We start from the raw sequence: 23,601 nt of genomic DNA on the forward strand, positions 1-23,601 counted from the left end.
AAAATTAATACATTCATGCCAAAGGCGGACTTCCTCTCTCACACACACTCCCCTTGCCTGCAGCCAACCTGCTCACTATGTGCTGCACTAGCAGAGAATCAACAGAGGGTTATATAAACACTATACTGTCCACAAAAAAAGCCAGCATGGGCACAGAGATGTACACTCTTCCCATAAATGGTATTGCACAAGGCAGCTGAGTGGGTGTGTGTGCTTGTGCATGAACATCATAACCACCAGAGTGTATTGGATTGCTCCAGGCCTGTTGTTTGGGGCAATTTATTCCTCTAAAGCTATTGATTTTTGATGTCCATCACTTTTTCTTTAGTCTGTTTTTCCAGCATTTTTCAGCGAGATCTCTGCACAGCTGACAACACCCGATAGCAAATATGAACAGAAGCATTGAGTGCTGCCACGGTTAAGAGTTTGATTATAGGAACAATGGAAGGCAAACTCAAATTGTTGATGCAACTAGGAGTGGAAATTGTGTTCCTACCCTCCTTTTTGCTAACACCTCATCTTCTTTCCTCCTCTCTCTCTGCTTCTCTCATCTTAAACCAGCTCTCCTCATCTTACTTTTCATCTAACACGCTAATCTCCTCTCCAGCCCCCCCTCTATCCAAGTAATGAAATTTAATTGCATCGGTCTTGCATTTTTTTAATCTCTCTCTCTCTCTCTCTCTCTCTCTCTCCCTCCCATCTTCTAGGTGCCTACAGATGTTTCTATGGGTCTGTTGGCAGAGCCCCAGGTGGCCATGTTTTGCGGTAAACTCAACATGCACATCAACGTGCAGAGCGGCAAGTGGGAGCCGGATCCCTCGGGCACCATGAGCTGCATCAGCACCAAGGAGGGCATCCTGCAGTACTGCCAGGAGGTAAAGTGGGGAAGTGTGTGGGTGTGACCCGACAGAAGCTATTCACCTTCTTTTTATATACGTACAACTGTTTATTTTCCCTGCGAAATCAATTTAGTCCCACATTACATGATCATATTAATCCATCTTTTCAAGCTGATATGAATCTTTATTGTATGTAATGTAACAAAAAGCCGAAAAGGGCGTGGGCGGATTAAGAGACAATGGGCCCCTGGGCACAAACATACAAAAAGCCCCACCCCCTCTCCAACATAAGAGCAAGTCTTCATAGTTGTTTGCTTTATAGTCTTTGTTTTGTGTCTCTTTTCTGTCATTTGGTAGTTATTTTGTGGTTATCTTTATGTCTTTTGCGATTGTTTTTTTTGTGTCGGTTTTTTAGTTTTGTTTATTTTTAGTCATTTTGTATCAGATGTCTTGAACCCTTTTCATACGGCATTTTCAAAAGTGCCGTTATGAGCTCTGCCAGTATTTCGCCTTAGGACATTCATACTGATTCCACATTGCCATCCATTCACATTACAATCCGGCATCGCGGAACGAAGTGGGTAGTGGCGTGTAACACAGTAGCAGCAGTACGTGTACAATAAGCGACAGCAGCAGCGAGTGCATTCAAAACAATAATGGAGGAAGAATTGCCAGTTGTAGAGATTCTACAGACTCAAGCAAAGTATTTCTGCATTTTGCAACGTAGCCGGAAAGATGTAAAATACGTGATGTGCGTTATTTGTGCAACCGACACTCAGGTAATAAGAAAGGAAGTGGACCGAATCATCAGAAACACGCCTCTCACTTTAGTTTAACAGTAATCGAATCATGTTCAGCTTGACATTGATCCCATCTCGAACACTCTAGCCAATTTAACCCCTCTGTTAGAACCTCAGAAGGCGGTACAGTCAGGATCATTGGTCCCCACATTACGCCTCTGGAACCTTTAGACTGAAGGTGAAATGTCACAGAGGCGTAAATATCACCGCTTGGAACAGCAGTCTAACAGAGACTGTCGCTTATTTAATGATAGACATTTTGCGGGGGAATTCCAGGGAAACTGGCATTTTAGGCCCCTGTGCCTTGTTATCCTTCCATAGAAAAGGTGGGCGGAATGGATATACAATCAGGATCGCGTCAGAAATAATAATAATAGTGCAAAGGTAAAATTACAGTGTGTTTTTTGGTAGCAGGAGGGCATTTCCTCCCCGCACCATTTGTAATCATCATTTTCAGTGCCTGTCATGCCTGGGAAATAGCGCTCATTTGGCCGCGCGTGCTGTGATATATGGAATACTTAAACTATAATTACCCAGTGTTTATTTTGTTTTGAGTGAGCAATAAGCCAAGATGATAAATTTTTATAGTCGTGACATTTTAGTTGGATTTTTTGGGTCGGATAATTTACATTTTAGCCGTTAAACCGACTCTCTGAGAGTGAATTACAATGATTGAGCAGGTAGCAGTGCTGAATACATTAGGGGAGTTCACAACAAGTAAGATTGAATTGTCTCATTTTTCATTTTCTGGGGGATTTACAATTTTATTTGGGTATGTTTGGGCAAGTTAGAGCAATTTTCAAACGTAAGTGGGACCAATAGCTGCCTGAGTATCTGTCCTTTTCTACAATCAAACCATCTAGACAAAACTAACCCAAAACACATGGTATTATGGGTATAACAGGACAGACGGAGGCTGCCGGTTTGAGTGAATATAAGAGCACAGAAGTCCATCATGAGTGGGTTACAGAGACTGCGAGCAGATTTGTTTTTATTCACCAGAATCCCCAATTTGGCAGGATGACATGATTCCAAAACTCTGCTCAGTAAACAAGCTGCTTAAGTCCATGTGACTTTACTTTAATAGCTCTGGGTGGCTTTTAATTAGGGAGTGTGAAGCTAACCAAACACACAAATACAACACAGTGAACCTCTGTGCTGGTGCAAAGAAAACCGCTTTCCTCCAACTACAAGACCGCATTTCTTTGGGGAGTATTCTAGCAGTGGAGGCTATCACTGCATAAACACACCATGTAAGAGTAAAAGGATAAGAGGGAGTAGTCTGATAAGCAGAGGTGATGCATAATGAGATTTCTCTGAAAAGCATGTAAGACAGACTCAAGGGAAGATAAGTTCTCCATTGTTGCCACTGATAACAACTCCAGTGATAACAAACAAATGCTTGCTGAATCAGCCTCGGGTCCCAGGATCAAATTGTTTTAACATTTTGAACTTCAAATATCAAAGAGTAAGCCGGGTTCATACAAAGTCTGGAAAGTTTGGAAAATGCTTAATTTAAAGGTGTTTTAATGTTTTCAAGGTTAGGAATATGCTCAAATTCAGTCAAACCCTTCATGAAAATGCTTATTTTTAATTAACAGTATCGGGTGTTTCATCTCATATAAACCAAAGATCTTATAATATATTAAATGAAACCATTCAATCATCATATTTGTTTGTTTGTTTATAGCGAGATTGACTGACATGGCAGTAAAATAAGAATTTCCCATACCAGTCGGCTCTGCTCCACTGCATCATGAGGGTTAGATTATTATTGTAGCTGCCCAGTTGCTAGAAAACAGGTAGATTAATGACAACTGGCTGGTTATTCTTCAGATATGATGATAAAGGTTTCAAAAGCCTGGAAATATTTGGTTTAGATACCTTGAAAATGTTTGATTTTCTATTCTTGAAAAGCTGTACAAACCCTGAGAATAATAGAGATGTAGAGAGAGAGAGAGAAATTTCCCTCACCAAAGCTGAATGGAACTTGTGAGAGTGACAGGAAACCAAGAAGGTTATGGAATTATTATTATTTTTCCTCTGCATTCGGAGAGAGGGGGTGTCATGATAAAGAATGAGACATGTCACGTCAACTAAGAATATTGTGCAGAGGCAGATGTCATGCATGGCTGAGAGGAACATAGAGGTAAACACGGCAGAGTCTGCCAAGCCGAGGCAGCATCAGGGGACAGAGTGACATAAACAACACATTTCTTAAAGTGTCTTTTAACAAAGGCAGTAAATTAGTAGAAATGGGTGATAATATTTTTGTCAGATGTGAAGAGGAGCACCTATTCTCAGCTTGCTGTAATTATAACGTATATAATACTGTGTGTGTGTGTGTGTAGGTGTACCCAGAGCTCCAGATTACCAATGTGGTGGAGGCCAACCAGCCAGTCAGCATCCAGAGCTGGTGCAAGAAGGGGCGCAAGCAGTGTCGCAGTCACATGCACATCGTGGTGCCCTACCGCTGCCTGGGTGAGTCACAGCATATGTCTCTGCTCATTCAGTGTGTGTGTGTGTGTGTGGAAGCATTTCTAAGAAAGTATTTATTCGAAACAAAGGGGGGGAGAGAGAGAAGGGATCTTGCTCTGGTTAATACAAGAGATGAGTTACCATAGCAACAAAGGGGTTAGAGTTGGCTCTCTGGGAGTCATCAGCTGTTTCAAATGTGTCTTCAGGCAGCGCATAGAAGCGGGCCCATTGTGCATGAATTATAAATATGGATATTGTTTCTATGCTGCAGTGGGAGAGTTTGTGAGCGATGCCCTGCTCGTTCCTGATAAGTGCAAGTTCCTGCACCAGGAGCGTATGGACCAGTGTGAGAGCCACCTGCACTGGCACACCGTGGCCAAGGAGGTGAGCACACACACACACACACACACACACACACACACACACACACACACACACACACACGCATTAATCAGTGATGGAAACATGACAAACAGCTGGACTCTGTTAAATGTAACAATATGTTAATGCAGGTTTTCATCCGACACGAGACAGTTGAAGACTTTATTTTCCTCGTCTTCAGTCACTTAAAATGTTAATTAACTTATCAAACAGACTTTACACAATTCACTCAGCTGTTCTGATAGATTCTTCGTGTTTCACAATGCTGAACTCTGATTTAATTAAACATTTGTTATAAAAATTGCGTGGACGTGCTGACTGGCGTAGTTTCATGATGAAATAGGGTTATGTTACACATCTTTCTTTAGTTTATTTAGCTTAAGTATTTCGTTATGATTAGGTAGGAATGGCACAATACATCTTTTTCAGGTCTGATACTGATGCCAATCTGATGCAATCAGTCGTTTTCCCTTAAACAACTATGGTGCAAAAGAAGGTTTCTAACTAATTTTTTCTCCCGACATCCGATCTAGTGACTTTGGCCAATATCAGCCTGATCCCGACACTGAATAACTGATCACGATCCCTATGTTTAGGAGTATTGTTTAAGGATAGGGGATCCAGATTTGTTAAATGGGGCAATATGTTAATGGAGTCTGGAAGTAGTGGGAAGGAATATTCACCCAGTTGCCTGTTTCAGCTGGTTTCCCGTGTACAAAAAACACAAATGTACACTAATTTTGGTGGAAAAGGGTTTAACTTAAACTACTGTAATGTGCTGAAGACTCTGCCTGTGTGTGTTTTTCTCTCCCCGTGTCTTTGCAGTCCTGTGGAGACCGCACCATGAACCTCCACGACTACGGCATGCTCTTGCCGTGTGGCATCGACCGTTTCCGAGGAGTAGAGTTTGTGTGCTGTCCCGCTGAGGCCGAGCGTGACGCAGACAGCGCCGAGCAGGATGCTGACGATTCCGATGTCTGGTGGGGCGGAGCGGAGACTGATTACTCTGACAACAGGTACACACACACACACACACACACACACATGCGCAGATAAATGAGGGCAAGGCACTGGAGGAGTAATACATCAGCGTGCAAGTGATCGGAGATACTGCCACTTTCATTTTTTTCGCTCTGAAGATAAATTTCTCTCCTTGGAAGCAAACTGCAGGTTATAGTTTAAAATCTCTGTCCTTCACTCCATCACATCCATCCTCCTCGTCCTCCTTATTCTTCATCCTCCCGTCTCCCCACTCTCTTCATTCATCCCTCTTTCCCTCCCAGTATGGTGCGGGAGCCAGAGCCAGCGGAGCAGCAAGAGGAAACCAGGCCATCTGTGGTAGCAGAGGACGAGGAAGAGGAGGAGGAAGTAGCCGAGGAAAACGACGAGGAAGAGGAGGAGGAAGAGGACGTGCTGGACAACGACCAGGACGGTGACGGAGAGGAGGACGAAGACGTGGTGGAGGAAGAGGAGGATGAGGAGGATGACGGAGACGACGACATCATTGACACGCTTGATGACAGCGATGACGAGCCCACCACCAACGTTGCCATGACGACCACCACCACTACCACCACCACCGAGTCTGTGGAAGAGGTGGTCAGAGGTGAGGAGCACTCCATATATGGGCGTCTGTTATAAATAGTCTGTTCATTATTAGAAGTTTCTTGAAAATGTCTATTTAAGGCGAGACACTAAAGGCAAAACATAAGATTTCTTCTTTCAGAATAGTGGAAAGTAAAAACATCTTTTATATATTTTGTAGATTTCTCCTTGCATTATGTAGTACCTCGAACGTAGTCTTAACCTCGTCATCACAAGCTCCCACTCTCCTGCACACTATTATGTGTGTGCACACATGTTCTATATTGTTGTTGCTTTGAATTATATTCAATATTTTCTCTTCAAATCTTCATTTCCCCTTAAGAATTTATAAAAACCTTTCAAGGCCGTTTTCTCAAAATTATTTTTTCTCATAAATCTCAACTTCAGCTCCACTTACAGACACCAAACTGACCAGTTTTATTCCTCAATATACTCTCCCAATGTCCTTCTTTAAAACAAATTTAATCTAATATATCAACAAAATAAAATAATAACTTTGACATTTGCTTTATCCAATGTTCAAATTTCTGTCCTGAAAATGTATGCAAATTAATGAGTTCACGCCTCATTTGCACATCTAAACATACAATTTCAGAAATCTTGTAATACAAAAAAATATTGTCTTAATGTAAATGACAAAGTGGGGAAGTTTTATGGTGATATGTCTAAGTTACAAAATGACCCTTTTTACCTTTAGTGTCTCCTCTTAAGTGTCTTTAAAAGCCTTAATCAGATGACAGGTTTTTCACATTTAGATTAATATGGAACAAGCTCAGTCGTACAACATGCAAACATGTTTTTCTCCCCATTTTCTTTACGCTCTGCTAAACACAATTGAACTCCATGTCCCTCACCGATTAATTTCCTGCTGTCATTATTCTCATTGAGCTCATTTATCATTTCAGAGCCTTCATTAGCTACGATCCATTAGAATCAGAATCTGGCTCTTTTTTTTCCACCTACTACTGTATGTAATTTTATTTTTATATGTCCTTGAGTTTAAGCACTTGAGATCTTTTCATAAATCTGGTGAGACATGGTGAGCTGAAGAGACTCTTGTGGCTGATAAGTGCGTGTGTGTGTTCTCCAAGATGTCTGCTGGGCCAATGCAGAGACTGGTCCCTGCCGGGCCATGCTGCCCCGCTGGTACTTTGACCACCAGGAAGGCCGCTGTGCTCAGTTTATCTACGGCGGCTGCGGAGGCAACAGGAATAACTTTGACTCAGAGGAGTACTGCCTGTCTGTCTGCAGCAGCGTCAGTAAGTCCTGCCCGACAGCAGCTAACCTCCACGGCCTGTCTCTAACCCCGGCTTTAACTCGCTGTCCACTAGCTGCCAGAGAGTTTCCTGTTTGCTGTGCTTCTCTTCTAGACGTTTCTTACCCGTCAGCTCCACTCCTGGCTAACCTTAACCTTTTCCACGCCGTCTCTGTGTGTTTGTTTGTCAGACACTTACATGTGCTTGCCCTAAAAACCGACTTTACCTTCCCACTAATCCTTTGTGGAGCCACCAGCCTCATCACATGATGCTCACTGTTCCTTTTACTTCTCCAACTGCTTCTGTTTTTTTTTAAAGACAGCTATAAGATGCTTTGTGACGTTACATTTCACTTTGAGCCACACTGGACTTAGCTTTGTTTTGAATTATGTAGATTGATTGATTTTACTTTATTTTTCATAGGAACAGGTGCAAAGTTACATTGATTATTCATGGAATAAAAAAAATGCGGGCATAACTTCCATCTGTAGTCCCTAAAAACAATACATACAACAAAAACACTGTACTGAAATGCAAAAAATGCTCACAGTTGACCCCAAATTAAAAAATGCATATAATTCCAATCTGTAGTGCAATTTTTTATCTAGATTGTATATATATTCCAGATATTAGCCGTACAATTTCCGCCTTCTCTTAATTATAATGGAACAAGATGGCACTCTGCTCCAAAGGGGTGCCAAAAACAAATACATTTGGAAAACTCAACAGCCTTTGTCTCTTTCCAGAAATCATGACCTGATTACTCAAGATAATCCACTGATGGCAGTTTCATGTAGGAACTATTTTCTTTCTGCTGCAATGCAACTGCCAACTTTATCGTTGATACACTATGACATAGCACCAATGAGATAGAGGAGCTTTTTTTGCAATTGCATTAATAGTTACTATTAAAATGTTGTGATAAAGGCTTGCATTTGTGTGTTAAAAGTGCGTGAATTCTTCTCTTAAAGCATGCTTTCATTCTGCAGCTTGATACAGTTTGTGAGACGGTAAAAACAGAATGGCGCTGACATGAAACTGCTCTTAACAAGGGTCATGTTTTCTTGATATCTCCAATACGAGTTGAGATAAATGTCACTACGCTTTAGAAAAAAAAATATAAAATTTGTTTTTGGGGTGGACGGTGGAGGCATATGTTAGCAGTCACCAGAGCGATAAAAAGAAACCCTGCATTACTACATTGCTTCTCTGAAAAACCAAACCTCTTCAATGATGATTCAGAGTAAAAGTTGATTTCATTGAATTCTTTTAGAAATAAACGATATGCTCCGACAGTAACTGTTAGATGCAGAGGATTCATTTTCATGGACAATTTGCTTTAGAGGCTGAAAGAAATTCTCTGCGTTTCTCCCCAGTGTTGTTGCCATATACAGCATCTATTATAGCTACTGTAATTTCTATGATTACAGTGGTTTCACACGAATCATCTTATGTATTACTTTAACACAAATATAAACTGTAAAATCATCCAGGCAGGAATTATTCAGCAATAATCCTCACCTCGCTGCACAGTTATCCCCTGCGTCCCTGACTTGGCTTGCTTACATTATTCCATCCTTGTCAGGGAGGAAATAGGTTCTGGTTAATTCATTACATTCACTTATATCCGATGTCAAATTACCCTGCCGCAATTTTGAAAATGTGATGTGTTTCCTAGGTAGCTGTAAGGAAAAACTCATCAATACATCATTACACACACTCAGAGCAGTCCTGCCTTCCACATCACATTGTGATGATTGATTATAAGCAGCAGCACTGAGATGAGGATTGCTTGATGGTTTTCACACCTTGTTACTATATTTGGATATTTTTTGGCTTTAAAAGAAAGACTTTTTCCTCACCACTTCCTGTTGAGCTAGGTGTGATTAGTCAGTCACAAAATGAGCTGATTGGATTTCAAATAGTGGCTCAGTCTTGAACATATTTTTCATTTAGTGTTTTTTTTCTCTTCCAGACTGTGTGTGTGCAGAGGGGAGTGTGTGTTATAGACCGGGAGCGGAAGGCGGTTTAAGTGTTCGGCTCTGATGTTGGTTTCACTGTTGTGTAAGGTTCAATGACCTTGTTATGTGTGTGAATGTGTGTGCGTCTCAGTCACGAGGTGCATGATGCCGCCCTGCAGCAAAATGGAGTCATGCTATCTCCATCTCCCTATATTTTGATCTAATTTTATCCACAGCCTGTGCGTTTAGGTGTGAGAGTGTGTGTGTGCATGTGTGTTTAGGTGTGGGATTTCTGCTCTGCTGAGCGTAGTGGAGGTGAGAAAGTGCTGCAGTGTCTTATTTCCCCCACGGCAACACACAAACCCACAGACACACACACTTTGCATTTGCACGTGTGGTCAATTAATGGTCTCAGTGCAACTGGTATTTTGTTAAATGTTTTTTCGTAATTACAACGTGTATGATAATTACAGTAATGATCTGAGTCATTTTCATACTGCAAATGTCACAGCTCTCTTTGTTTTCTACGAGTGTTTGTCTCGTGTTTATACATTCACTGAGAGCTTTCCTTATTCCTAAAGGTTATTTTGGAGAGTGCTACAGAAAGCATGAATAGTAAAAAAAAAGTGAATTTTTTCCTACAAAAAAAAGCCTTTAACAGGGCTCGAAATCACCACCCTGTTCAGCATTTCACTGTTCCCTACACTCAATACTCCATTATGTGAAGTATATTGATATTTTGGAACAATTGTGATTATGAACGGGGGATGCCACCCACCTTGTTAGCAGAATGATCAGAATGCATGACCCTTGTTAACCTGCTGTCTCTCCCCTTGTAGCAGAGGGTGCAGGGGCAGAGGGTGTGTGTGGTTGTCAATGAGTCAGGCAGACTGGACCGAAATATTCACTTTATCTGAATGAGGTTTGTGCAAGTTTGAATCCCTGAGCATGACTCTGGAATAGCAGCAGCCTAACTGTGCTGCGTGTCGAGTGCTGCAGGGATGCAGGTTTTTTGTAGGCATCCTCCTGGTTCCCTTGACAAAAAGCCACTGGGATTTTACCATTTCGATTTTGGACGTTCTTGCAGAAAATAAGCTAGAATTTGTGAAACCTAAACATTTTACTCAGCAAGAAAGTGTCAAATTAAATAAAGTATACCATAAATATAAATACTGACTGACTTTAACATCACCACCAAAAGCTGCCAAAATTGTTTAATGTCCCAGGTGACCTCTGTAGTCTCATTTAGCCACTCGTTAGAAACCAGCTGACAGAGATTTTCAGGTTTTGTTACGACATAAATCCTGTTAGATTGTTTTAACAATGACTCAATCAAAAAACTTTAATTAAAGACTTTCAAATGAGGGAACTGGAAGTGCAAAAATGCAAACTCATTTCTGGGTGTTAGGACTCCTTCCTGCAGCACTCTATTGATAAATCCATGGTGCTGTCTGTGGTGCTGAAATTGCATTTGGATTTGTAATTGGGACTTTTTCTCTGAGTCGTGCCCCGTTGATGCCAGTCGTATTAAGTTGAACCAATTATGAAGGTAGATAATGCAGTGTTTTGTTGTTGTGTGTCGCACAAATAATTTCCATCCACCTCCATTGTTGTCTCTCCACTGAGACAGACATCTAAAACATCAGCATGATGCCACTAGAAGTTGGTGAGAAATTGTTATTTGGGTGAACTGATGGAAAAACACTCAACAAGTCTCTGTTGTCTTTGTGTCTTGTGCAGTCATGCACTCTGATCAGACAGTTTCACATGACTTGCAGCCTTCACACACATGGATTCACACACTGACCACTTCTGGTAGCACACTTGTGAAAGATAATCAACTTTCCACTGATTAAATCCAAGTTTCACTCAATATGGGGTCCATTTATATTTCTCGCTGTTTGAAATGACCAAAATTCAGTCAGTGCTTCCGAGCCCAGGGGATATATCCCAGTGTGTGTCTTGAGAGCCGTATCATGCTCTGAGTTATATAAATGAATGAGAGAGAAGTTTTGTCTCTCTCCTACAAAAGACTACGGGTCATCCGAGGCGGTCACTTGTTTGCTCTTGGAGGCTTCCAGCTACAGCTATCTTATTTTCTTTCTCTCCTGATCTCAAACTAACCCTGTTAACCCATCCCAGGCTCTGTGTTTTGTGTTGGTGTTAGCTGAGGGCTACACAGCCAGTCTCCAGATCAACCAAATAAAAAGATTTCAATGAAAAGCCACTTCAGTGAAAGTCTTTTCACTCTCTCTGCCTCCTCTTTTTTTCCTCCCTCTGCTTCAATTTCACGCAGTACCGACAGCCACGCCCAGCTCCCCCGACGCCGTGGACCACTACCTGGAGACGCCTGCTGACGAAAACGAGCACGCCCATTTCCAGAAGGCTAAAGAGAGCCTGGAGGCCAAGCACCGTGAGAGGATGTCCCAGGTAGGGATCGAGAGGACGGAAGGGGAATAAATGAGGAAGCAGATTTTTTTTGTTTTTTAGTTAATTACACTGACTCACTGCGTTCATGTTAAGTTGCTAAGCAGGGAGAACAGAGAGAAGGTTTTTCTTTGTAGCAGAAGATATTTCTCTGAATAGAAAATGGAGGAAAGGTGTGGCGAGGAAAAAACGAATAGGTGCGTTTACTTAATCCCTCCAGGGTAAGCCGACCGAGCCAATTCAACTTTAATTGTATTCTTTAATCAACCGGCTCGCACTCCGGCACAGAGCCAGATGGTCCGCAGCAATGTCAGTTTTCAAAGCTCCAGACAGGAAAACTAACAACCTTGTGGCCCTAAAAGCGTCTTCTTTCTATTCTGACGGAGTTTGCTCCTCTCTCTGGATAGCTCTGTTTGTTTTGCGTGGGTAGCTACAGGCGCAGCATCATCTGATTTCACAGTTGACTTCATCCTTACAGATACTTTAAGGTCATGTCTTTGGTAACAGCCTGGGTTGAATTTAAGACTCCAGACAGGAGGCACAATCATCTTTCAAAGCAGGATGTAACTGAGCAAAAAGGGAACAGAAACTGATGATTTGGGACTTTTACTGTCTTTATCTGCTGCACTTTGACCCTACATAAATCCCCCTGTGTTAAACAAGCAGAAACTCACTTATTTCATCATTCCCAGTCTGACAAAAGTTCTTATTTACTCAGACCGGAAGGATCTGATATTTCCCCTCGGCAGCCCAGATGTTATCTACCGTGTAAAATGTCAGATTTTCTTGCATTTAGTCAGCATGAAAAGATCAGATTCACGCCAAAAAGACAAGATCTTTCACTCAAGTGTAAAATCCACCCGTGTTAGAACATGTGGAAATAATAGGATTGACAAGTAATATTAACCTCCTTTTTTTAAACACAGGTGATGAGAGAGTGGGAGGAGGCTGAGAGGGAATCTAAGAACCTTCCACGTGCTGACAAGAAGGCCGTCATCCAGGTAAAAAAGCACTTACCGGACATACAGCACAGGCCAAAAGTTTGGACACACCTTCTCATTCAATACGTTTTTCTTTATTTTCATGACTATTTACATTGTAGATTCTCACTGAAGGCATCAAAACTATGAATGAACACATATGGAATTATGTACTTAACAAAAAAAGTGTGAAATAACTGAAAACATGTCTTGTATTTTAGATTCCTCAAAGTAGCCACCCTTTGCTTACTAGAATATAAGACATGTTTTCAGTTATTTCACACTTTTTTGTTAAGTACATAATTCCACATGTGTTCATTAATAGTTTTGATGAATTTACAATGTCAATAGTCATGAAAATAAAGGAAACGCATTGAATGAGAAGGTGTGTCCAAACTTTTGGCCTGTACTGTATATATAAACATATTTAACACCGTACAACGTTTTTGGTGTCCTTTTTTATCTATATGTTACAATTGTTGTAGCTTTTCCAGGAGAAGGTGGAGGCGCTGGAGCAGGAGGCGGCCAGCGAACGGCAGCAGCTGGTGGAGACCCACATGGCCCGGGTGGAGGCTCTGCTCAACGACCGCCGCCGCCTCGCTCTGGAGAGCTACCTGACGGCGCTGCAGCAGGACCCGCCCAGGGTACGCCACACACAGAGACGACCTTTCCTGTAACTCAATAGTTCCTAATAATTACAGCCCTGCCTCATTAAATTATGCAGCCCTTCATCAATTCCCAACGTGTGGTCCAAACGTATAAACCCCACTCATTATAGAAACATGGATATTTTTAATTTTTAATAAATATTTAGGTTGGTTTGGTCAGCGCTTGTACCACTACGACTTCATGGAGTGAAGTGATTCAGTAGTTTGTGAATAACTTGGAGCTAATTATTTTAACTGATTATTAAGGACTTTATGCATTAAACCATTTATCCGTTAATGTTACTTGAAGCCAATTATTATAACTTTTTATCCATTACGTTGTCATTACTTTTAGCTTATTATTTGAGCAGTCAGTACTTACAGTCAACTATTTCAACCATTTATCATTATTATTATTATTAGGCTTTAAAAAGTCGGTACTTTAAGCTTTTTATTTCTAACATTTATATGTTACCTTAAAATGGTTATTTAATCTGTTAAGTCAGAACTTTAAGCAAACTAGTTCAGTCATTTATCCATAAACATTACTTATATCAACAACTTTTTCAACTTTTTATCAATTCCTGTAAGTCATTACTTTTAGTTAACTATTTTAAGCCTTTATTCTTTACTTTAAGCTATTTATTTGAACTGTTAAGTTGGTTCTTTTACTTGACTATTTCAACCATTTCTCCATTAGACTAGCTATTTATTTAAAGTGTTTAAATACTAATTTCTACCATTTATGTATTACTTTTAGATAGCTTAAAGTAGTGACGAAACAGATTAAATAACTATTTCAGTTTTTATCCATTACTTTTAGTCAGTACTTTTAGCAAATTTAGCAAAAAGTCGTATTAAGTTGAACCAATTATGAAGGTAGATAATGCAGTGTTTTGTTGTTGTGTGTCGCACAAATAATTTCCATCCACCTCCATTGTTGTCTCTCCACCGAGACAGACATCTAAAACATCAGCATGATGCCACTAGAAGTTGGTGAGAAATTGTTATTTGGGTGAACTGATGGAAAAACACTCAACAAGTCTCTGTTGTCTTTGTGTCTTGTGCAGTCATGCACTCTGATCAGACAGTTTCACATGACTTGCAGCCTTCACACACATGGACGTTAACTATTTTAAGCCTTTATTCTTTACTTTAAGCTATTTATTTGAACTGTTAAGTTGGTTCTTTTACTTGACTATTTCAACCATTTCTCCATTAGACTAGCTATTTATTTAAAGTGTTTAAATACTAATTTCTACCATTTATGTATTACTTTTAGATAGCTTAAAGTAGTGACGAAACAGATTAAATAACTATTTCAGTTTTTATCCATTACTTTTAGTCAGTACTTTTAGCAATTTTATTTAACTGTTTAGTCAGCAATTTAAACAATTTATTTCTATCATTTATTTATTACTTTTAGCTTCCTGTTATGTGCTGCTTACTATTCTTGCATAACCACAGCATTCAGTTGTGACGTCCGTGTTTTTTCTTTTTAATCAAATCATAAATCTGTGTATTCAAATAGGTTGAGCTGCTGCACAATCTTTCCAAAGACTGGAAATCACAGGGGAAGTGACTGTTGCAAGAGGGTACTCTTGCAACAGTCACTTCCCCTGTGATTTCCAGTCTTTTCTTGCAACACCTTCCTGTTGTTGCTTTTATTCTCTGCTATTCATCAAGATACTTTTTGTTCCGTTTTTCTATTTGAAGTGAGATAATTTTAATGAGTCCCTGAATCTGACCTGCTTCAAAACATGAATAATTCTCCTGTTTTGTTCGTCCTTTGCTTCGCTGTTTTGTCACAGTTGAAATACACTAAAAATTGGGCCCTTTTATAAACTATACGAGCTAAATGTCAGTTACACTTCCTCACAGTCCTAATGCACATGAGGTTTATAGTAAGCTTATAAATTAACCTCGTCTTCTGATATGCAGAAGAAAACAGTGTCACTAACTGATTTTGGCATTTGTATCTTGTTTTGCTACTTTTAGCTTCAAGTACAAAGACTTGTTTTCTGCTCCAGATTGTATATAAATACATCACCCTGTCCTTCCTCTGCTTTGAGCCATCTGTCACTGTCTTTTGTAGCCTCGCCACGTCTTCAGCCTGTTGAAGAAGTACGTGCGTGCCGAGCAGAAGGACAGGCAGCACACCCTCAAACACTTCGAACACGTCCGCATGGTGGATCCCAAGAAGGCTGCACAGATCAGACCTCAGGTAGCAACAGCATTTTACTTGCAAATGAAGGCACCTTTTTTTCCCCCCCGAAGAAGCTGAATCCCTTATATGTGCATGTGTGTGTATTGCAGGTACTGACCCACCTGCGTGTCATTGAGGAGCGTATGAACCAGTCTCTGGGACTTCTCTACAAGGTGCCTGGTGTGGCTGACGACATCCAGGACCAAGTTGGTCAGTTCCTCATTTAATCTTCCTTTTTTTTTTTTTTACTATAAATAATTTATGTGGGACTGTAAAAATGAGTACGAAAATGGAATTCAATTGAGGAAAATGGAGGGAAAAGAAAAGAGGTTTGAGCTGAGCGAGCAGTAGATAGGTAGAGGGATAAGAACATTTTCAGTATAACGTAATCTGAGTTTTCAAGGTCTTCCGTGCTCGCCGTGTGACTGCTGACCCTGGCATGAGGAAGATAACCCAGAAGACACACAGTCCTGATTATGTGACATGTAACAGAAAGATTGAATGCTCTAAATTCCGGCTCCCGAAAAATGCAATTTTGTTGTTGATAAGGGCATTGGAGCGATTTGGCCTAATTCTTCTGTTCAGTCAAACAAAACTGTTTGCTGGGAAGATAAATCCCCTTCCCCTCCCTCCCTCCCTCCCTCCTCCCGCCCCTGCATTCGCTAGGTTTCTGTGGGTTTTTGGGTTTATTGGAGTTGCGTGCGTCACGCAGCCATCTGTGTCTCTGTCTCGGAGACTGTCACAGTCTGTGCTGCCCGGCAAAACACACACAGAACAAACATACACAGAAGCAAAAGCACCAGGTCTAGTACAGTTCTTGGATGCTTTCTGTCCCTCCTGCTAGAGAAACATTTGTGTGGGTCATTACATGGGATTAAATATTTTCTTTAAGCAGAAGTATAAACAGTTGTCCTCTTTTTAAATACTAATTACAAAAAAATCCTGTATCCAATTTCAAGTTTTCCTGTCCTCTTTCTACTTAAATTCCTAATTTCCTCTGACCTCTCTCCTCCACCCAGAGCTTCTGCAGAGGGAGCAGGCGGAGATGGCCCAGCAGCTGGCCAACCTGCAGACAGACGTGAGGGTGAGCTACGGCAACGACGCCCTGATGCCCGACCAGGAGCTGGGAGACGGACAGACCGACCTGCTGCCCCAGGAGGACACTCTCGGCCTGGGGGGAGTCGGCTTCGTCCACCCTGAGAGCTTCAACCAGCCCAACACTGAGAACCAGGGTACTGACTTGGCTCTTGGTTTAAAGTTGATTAAAGAAATGACACCCATAAAGAAATGCTCAGGAATGAATTGCATGGAAAAAATACCCGTCTTTCTCTTTTATTCCACATGAAAATTAATTTGTTCTCTCTCTCTCTCTGTAGTTGAGCCAGTGGACTCTCGCCCCAACCTTGACAGAGGCATTCCCACTCGGCCAGGTTGGTGCTCCTGTTATAAAAGTTACCCTATATTGTGATTATGAGTATTTAAGCATTATATATACACAAGTATTTAGTCCCATGAATAGAGTCTTCACTCTCTCAGGAGGTCGTCCCCGGTGGCAGACAGGATTGCATAGTGAAGGGGAGTCTATTAAGGAACCAGAGTAAATGCAAATCATCTCATTATTCTATTGCCATTACAATGTGCAATTAACATTAACTTCTTAATAACAAGTTTAACAAAAGACGTATCCATTGCCACTTAAAATTATAGACAAATAAGAGTGTTGTTACTGCACATTGAGACTTTGTTAGTGGTTACGGCTGCACGATAGTTCACAAAAATCCACTCAACGTCAGCTGCAGACTTAGAAACACAAACATTTATTCCTCATGCATATCCACAGAATCCTCTTGTAGGATACTGTCAACTAAACAGGACACAGATCAGTACTATATTTAAGCCGGTGTTGGCTTCATATTTTATGCGTGTTGAACGTAGCATTAGTTTTATTTTTTTAATTTCATCTACTGCTTCTTGGTTGTAAAGTTTTTAACAAAGTGAAATTCACAAAGGTGCTTTCCCTTAAAGTGACAGTGCGCAATTTTCAAACGCTAAACAAAATTGCCTGTTCCAGAGATAAGAAGATATTCTTAACATTCAATACATAACATTCTTATCATTCATAAATTGATCCAAATAAGTGAACTAATTGAATAATTAGTTCACTTAATAATCTAACTTGAAATATTATCACTAAGAAATGTACAAAGAAAAGGACAGAATTAGGAAACTATAACTCAACACAGGCTTATTTTTGTTTTTTATAAGATTGATGGCTAAAGTTGCATGTTAGCTTCAATAATAATTGTTTTGTAAAAGGTATTATGCTTCCACATAACAAAACACATTTGTTCAGGTTAAGTAAGGTCTCCCATTAAATACATCACAAGATTGTTTTAAACCTCAAGTGAAGTGAGGAGAGTATTTTTTTTTTTGCTGTCGTCTCTCAGCTATTATTTGCACACAGCCAACTCCACTTGACCTCTATTAAAGCTCCAGCTGTGCTTGTTAGGAGATTTGTGATGCAGCTGCAGGGTCTGTGGGTACTTTGCTGTATATATATATATATATATATATATATATATATATATATATATATATATATATATATATGAGCTATATTCCTATATTCCTACTGATGTTATACCTGACACTCGGCTGTCCGTGCTGCTTTAGTGAGCAAGTTTGATTTCATCGAGTGTGTGTGTGAGGAGGAGAAAGCGCCTGAGTGTCACCATCCATAATAGATAGTGCTTTTCCTTCCCTCACCAGTGACTGGAATGAAGATGGAAGCTATTCCTGAGCTGCGGATGGAGACAGAGGACAGACAGAGCACCGAGTATGAAGTTCACCACCAGAAACTGGTAAGCAAACACAATTAATATTCACTAATGCGGACTCATGAATAAACAGACACAAGCAAGCAAACACACATGACATTTACTGACACGGTTTACCATAAGCACACACTCGTGTCTCCACTTTGTCCTCATGGTAAACTCCCAAGGTTGTCTCCACTGATCAGTTGTTATGTGTAAGTATTTTTGAGGTTATTGCAGGGACCCAGTTCTGCATTCATTCATTAATCTCATCCAGTATTGTAATACAAGCACAAAAACATCAATCCATCCTCAGTGAAATCCAAATCTGCGTACCTTATTCCTCTCACCTAAAGGCTTTAATCTCTTAATCCCTACATTTTATTACATATCACATTTCTTGCATTCACAATGAGCAGCCGCTGTGTCAGGCTGCCTCCTCGAGTCAACTCCTTAATTTGATATTCAGCGTAACCCCAATCAGCGTTCTGCAGGATTATTCTGGAGGAGGCTCACCAGCCTGAAATTAAGTCCCCACTCTCAGCAGTGTTTGTGGCCATGTCAAGATGTGTTTTTGTTAGATTATCTGCAGTTTAGTGGTCTTGTCTGAGCTGAGGTGTGTGTCGGCACAGGTGGAGATATCAGGAGTTGTTGTGCCTGCTTTCAGAAGACGCCATTTGCTTCTATTTATTTTTGGTTCTGCATGAAAAATGAGTTCCACAGAGCAGCGTAATCCGTGACAGAAGCTGAAGCCTTCTCTTTTTTTGGTATTTTTTTAATCATGTGTCTGGGTATTGTGTTGGAGCTGAGTCATACTGCATCAGTGTTGCTTTATGTTGTACTCTGCTTTCTGTAAATCACCTGACAGCCAGAATTCAAGTCCAAAATTATCCCTCAAAAACAAGTCCCCTTACTGTCAGTGCAGCATCTATCCACAGTAGTTATATTCAAGCTATATTTGACTCTATATGGATACTATTTTAAAAACAGGTGCATGTTAGGAAGTGTAATTACTCTTGGGTGGGAAAAGAACAAGTAAAAGGGCTGTAACTGTCATCGATATTCAAATGTGTTGAAGTAGAAGCAGAAGCTAGACATTAATAAAATATATATATATATATATATATTCAGAAAATATAAATTAACCAAAGTTTTTATTAGTTTCATTTCTTTTTAGTAGTTTTTATTTCTAATTTTTTATGTTGTCATTTAGTTTAGTTTCCAGCGTGACTTTTCCCTGTTCAGGTTTATTAAGTTTAACATGCAATACATTTCTTAGTTTCAGTATTAGTTGTTGTTGTTTTTTACTCTTGATATCTGGGTTATTTGTGAGGGGTAATATTTAAGAAGTAGGTAATACAGTGCATACATAACACTTTTAACACCTCAGAATATGTGACAATACCCCTCAGACTCACGTGATTTGAGATAGGACTGGACTACTTATCCAACCGACAGTTGCGACCCCTGCTGGACTTTTGAAAGATTGCATGCTGAAGGCCATTCTGCATTCACTCCACTGCTCAGCCCTCCACCCTCCGTACTCAGCAGTGTCACAGGCACACGCTAACACATCGTTCCACCTGACAGACTGTCCGTCCTTCAACTCCCACAGGTCTTCTTCGCGGAGGACGTGGGCTCCAACAAGGGCGCCATCATCGGCCTGATGGTCGGAGGCGTAGTCATAGCAACCGTGATCGTCATCACCTTGGTGATGCTGAGGAAGAAGCAGTACACCTCCATCCACCACGGAGTCATCGAGGTGAGAAACAGCTGACCTGTGTGTGTTTGTGTGTGAACAAGCTGTTCTATACGGTCGTCAATCTGGTGTGTGTGAAGCTCTGCAGACATGCATGTGTGAGTGCAGGCTGGCACTGTAACTAAGTACATTTACTCAGGAACATTTTTGAGCATTTCCATTTTATTTAACTTTATACTTCTTCTCCTCTACATTTTAGAGTCAATATTGTACTTTTTACGACATTTAGCTGCAGACTTAAGGTACTTTTCAGGGCGAGATTTAACATGGAAAACTCAACAAGTGATTTTTTTTTTTTAATTAAACCTAAAATGAGCCAGTAAAACAGTAAAACTCTGCTTACATAAATGCATCAATACAAATAATCTAAAAACATAGTTTAAATGTATTTAACAATCTGAGTTGGGGTAGTACATTTTGATGCTGATACTTTTGTACTTTTACTGAAGTAACTTTTGAATGCAGGAATTTTTCCTATAGTGGAGTCCTTCTGCAGTGAGGTTACTTAAATGAGGGATCTGAATACTTTTTCCTCCACTGCATACATATAGGTGTTAAAGTCTGTTAATTTCCTTCTTTCTGTTTTCTAAATATCCTCATTCATCACTTCAGAACTTTCATTAGCAGTCTAATTAAAAATACACAGCAGTTGTTGTAGGCTTCTTTCATTATTTTTTGCCAATTACTCTTAAAAGAAATCATCCAGGAAGCAATAAAAAGGCCTTAAAATGTGGATTGTCTTTACATTTGTTCACACCATATGGATGGATGTATGTATGTATGTGTGTGTGTAACCTCCCCCCACTCTCTCTCTCTGGCTCCTCTCCAGGTGGACGCCGCCGTCACCCCCGAGGAGCGCCACCTGTCTAAGATGCAGCAGAACGGTTACGAGAACCCGACCTACAAGTTCTTTGAGCAGATGCAGAACTGAGAAGAATGTCACATGTTACACACACACGTTACACACACACACACACACAAACATCTCCTCCCACCCATCAAGCACCTCCCCTCCCCCTCCTCCCCTTCTTTTATTTTTCGCCTAGTCCCACGTCTCCAAAAAGGCAGTGTGGCTGAGATTACCGAGGGACTGAAATAGTCAGTTACGAGAGCGACTGTAGCCGGGGTTTTCTTTCATTTCTGCCTGGGCGGACTCTGCGGCCGAGCCAGTTTGCACCGTGTTTGTTCACTTTATCGGAGCGAGACGCCTTTTAATTATAGAAAGCCGTTTTTATATGTTGCTCCGTCTGGGCCTGCTGATGTATGGAAAAAGGCCCCGCCCAGTGCATCGAAACAAACCCACTCTTTGGGGAAAGACGCGCTTTCTCTCCACACTGACTCAGGGCCAGTGTATAGTTGGGTTTTTTGGGCGGTTTTAGGTGTGGACTTGTGTAGGCAAATCTGACCTCTGATCAGCAGGATTTTAGGCGCACGCTAACCTGGGCCTCATTTAGAAAAATGAGTTGCAGGATCATCATCATTCAAATCATTATTCCACATTTATTTCATCATATGCATGATTTTTCTAAATGAAGCCCAGTGTTTCCCCACCAACTGCACCACTACTGCACTCTACAGTCTACACTGGAGTATCCCCTCCTCCTCCTCCATCCCTCCCTCCTTCCATCCTTTTTTCTTTGCGCATTCTTACGACAGCTGGGCTGTGTTAAGTCACACAAGGCTCTTAAGGATATTTGGAGATGCTGACGATAATGAATATGTTGATGACGACAGTAGTAATTATGTATTCTGAATGAGCTGTTTTTATTTTTCTTTTCTCTTTTCGTTTCCAAATTTTGTTTTTCAAAAAAGAATGAAAACGGAGAAAAAAAAAAAGTCAACCGATGTAAAGTCCTTTTTTTAAATTGCGTGTAATGTTAACTGAAGTAATGCTGAAGTCTTAGCTGTTCCTATGTAGTGCATGACAACAATGACAACCGGATTTGGAAAAAGAAAAAAAAAAAAAGAAAAAAGATCTTAACGCTGCTCTCTCTCTCGAGATCCTTTCTCACGTATAGATTGTCATTCTAGCAAGATTGTACATTTAGTATCTTCTCGTGATCACGTGACTTCAAACAATGAAAAATATATATAAATCTAGATGAACGGGCTCTGCTTTGATATCATGTAAAATACACATTTAAAAGAGATCTGTGATTTTTAAATTTAAGTGTGTTCCTCATTTCTTTTTCCTTTTTTTTTTTAAACCCATGTTACGTTCCTGAAGCGACAGGAGGGGGGCCGGCTTCTTCTGTTTGTATATTATTCTCATTCACTGAAATATATTGTGTTTAAAATCCTTAGGGGAGCGAAATCACCCCCTTTTTTTTATTTTTGCTTTTTTGTTTGATTCATGTTTTTTTTTTTTTTTAAAGGGCGGGTGTGAAGGTTACAGGGAGCGGGAAGGGAAAAATGGGAGGAATCCGGCATGGGGGATGGGTTAAGATTATCTCTGCGTGTATGTGTTTTGTCATTTTCAGTCTGATGTTTCGCCCGGTCGTAAGCAGACACCGTCAATTTTTTGTTTTTTGTAATCATTTCACTGATCGAACAAGTGGAGTGCTGAGAGGAAAGGAGGAGGAGGAGGATGGAGGGCGAGGGAGAGAGGAAATGACTTGCAGTTCCGGATGGATAGCCAGCCAGGCAGGCTGGCAGCCTGTATATATATAATGGATTTTCACTCCCCAGCACCTCCCTTCCCCTCCCTCCTTCGCCTCCCTTTCCCTTCAGGCATGCTGCTCACCTCTCTGCCATCAACGCACACTTGACTCCTCAGAGGCAGAGCACCGTCGCCTGGATATAGATGACAGGTGTTCACCACTGAGAGAGCTGAGAGCGAGGCAGGCACAGGGACGTGAAAGCAGGGGTAAAATAGTCTTATTCATCTCCATACAGTCATGTTTAAGGTTTGTACACACAAAGAAACACAGTGTGACCTCTCACTCGTGTAATGGTGAGGAGGATCTGGGAGGAAATGGTGTTCTCATGGAGGCTGCAGTGGGGTGGGTCCTTGGTTTTCAGAGTGTGCTCATTAGAAGCCCAACAGAGGGCAGTAGAGTAGAAGAGGAAGCAGGATTTTCTTTCAATTCATCTTTTTTTCTGTGGGTTAAATATTGGTTTTGTTTTCCACTGTGTAATATTGTGCAGGCCATTTGCATTGACTTGGAAAACGCTTTCTACACTGTATTCCATAATAAAGTTTTGAATGTACATACAGATGCCGTGTCTTTGTGCATTTATTTATGTTTCTTCATGCATCCTGCTTTATTCTAATATTTAGTTTCTGGTGTTAAATATCTGACTATTATTGTGAAGACTTCTACTACTTCCCTACACATAAGGAGGTCAGAGTTCAGTCTGAAGCAGAAATTGGTGTGGAGAGGAGCATCGCACAAATTAATCCAGGTCATCTTGTTGAAATGTTAATTTGCATTAAAGGGGCTGTA

At 40.7% G+C, this 23,601-nt stretch overlaps 1 protein-coding gene across 3 annotated transcripts in view; it reads left to right on the forward strand.

Moving 5' to 3' along the window:
- The window catches only part of appa (amyloid beta (A4) precursor protein a), a 41,215-nt gene extending 17,844 nt beyond the window's left edge, over positions 1 to 23,371 (forward strand). The window contains exons 2-17 of one of the 3 annotated variants that reach the window (XM_059327761.1): positions 708 to 875; positions 3,991 to 4,120; positions 4,389 to 4,501; positions 5,324 to 5,514; positions 5,782 to 6,104; positions 7,195 to 7,362; positions 11,617 to 11,750; positions 12,674 to 12,748; positions 13,213 to 13,371; positions 15,470 to 15,598; positions 15,691 to 15,790; positions 16,600 to 16,812; positions 16,957 to 17,010; positions 18,350 to 18,441; positions 20,012 to 20,158; positions 20,985 to 23,371. In XM_059327761.1, the coding sequence (XP_059183744.1) occupies positions 708 to 875; positions 3,991 to 4,120; positions 4,389 to 4,501; positions 5,324 to 5,514; positions 5,782 to 6,104; positions 7,195 to 7,362; positions 11,617 to 11,750; positions 12,674 to 12,748; positions 13,213 to 13,371; positions 15,470 to 15,598; positions 15,691 to 15,790; positions 16,600 to 16,812; positions 16,957 to 17,010; positions 18,350 to 18,441; positions 20,012 to 20,158; positions 20,985 to 21,086 (2,298 nt within the window). In that variant the 3' untranslated portion in view covers positions 21,087 to 23,371. The remainder of the gene's footprint in view (positions 1 to 707; positions 876 to 3,990; positions 4,121 to 4,388; positions 4,502 to 5,323; positions 5,515 to 5,781; positions 6,105 to 7,194; positions 7,363 to 11,616; positions 11,751 to 12,673; positions 12,749 to 13,212; positions 13,372 to 15,469; positions 15,599 to 15,690; positions 15,791 to 16,599; positions 16,813 to 16,956; positions 17,011 to 18,349; positions 18,442 to 20,011; positions 20,159 to 20,984) is intronic. The other 2 variants (XM_059327762.1, XM_059327764.1) reach the window with 2 other exon arrangements.
- Positions 23,372 to 23,601: the final 230 nt, after the last annotated feature.

Source organism: Centropristis striata, chromosome 24, assembly GCF_030273125.1.
Source record: "Centropristis striata isolate RG_2023a ecotype Rhode Island chromosome 24, C.striata_1.0, whole genome shotgun sequence".
Lineage (NCBI taxonomy): Eukaryota > Metazoa > Chordata > Actinopteri > Perciformes > Serranidae > Centropristis > Centropristis striata.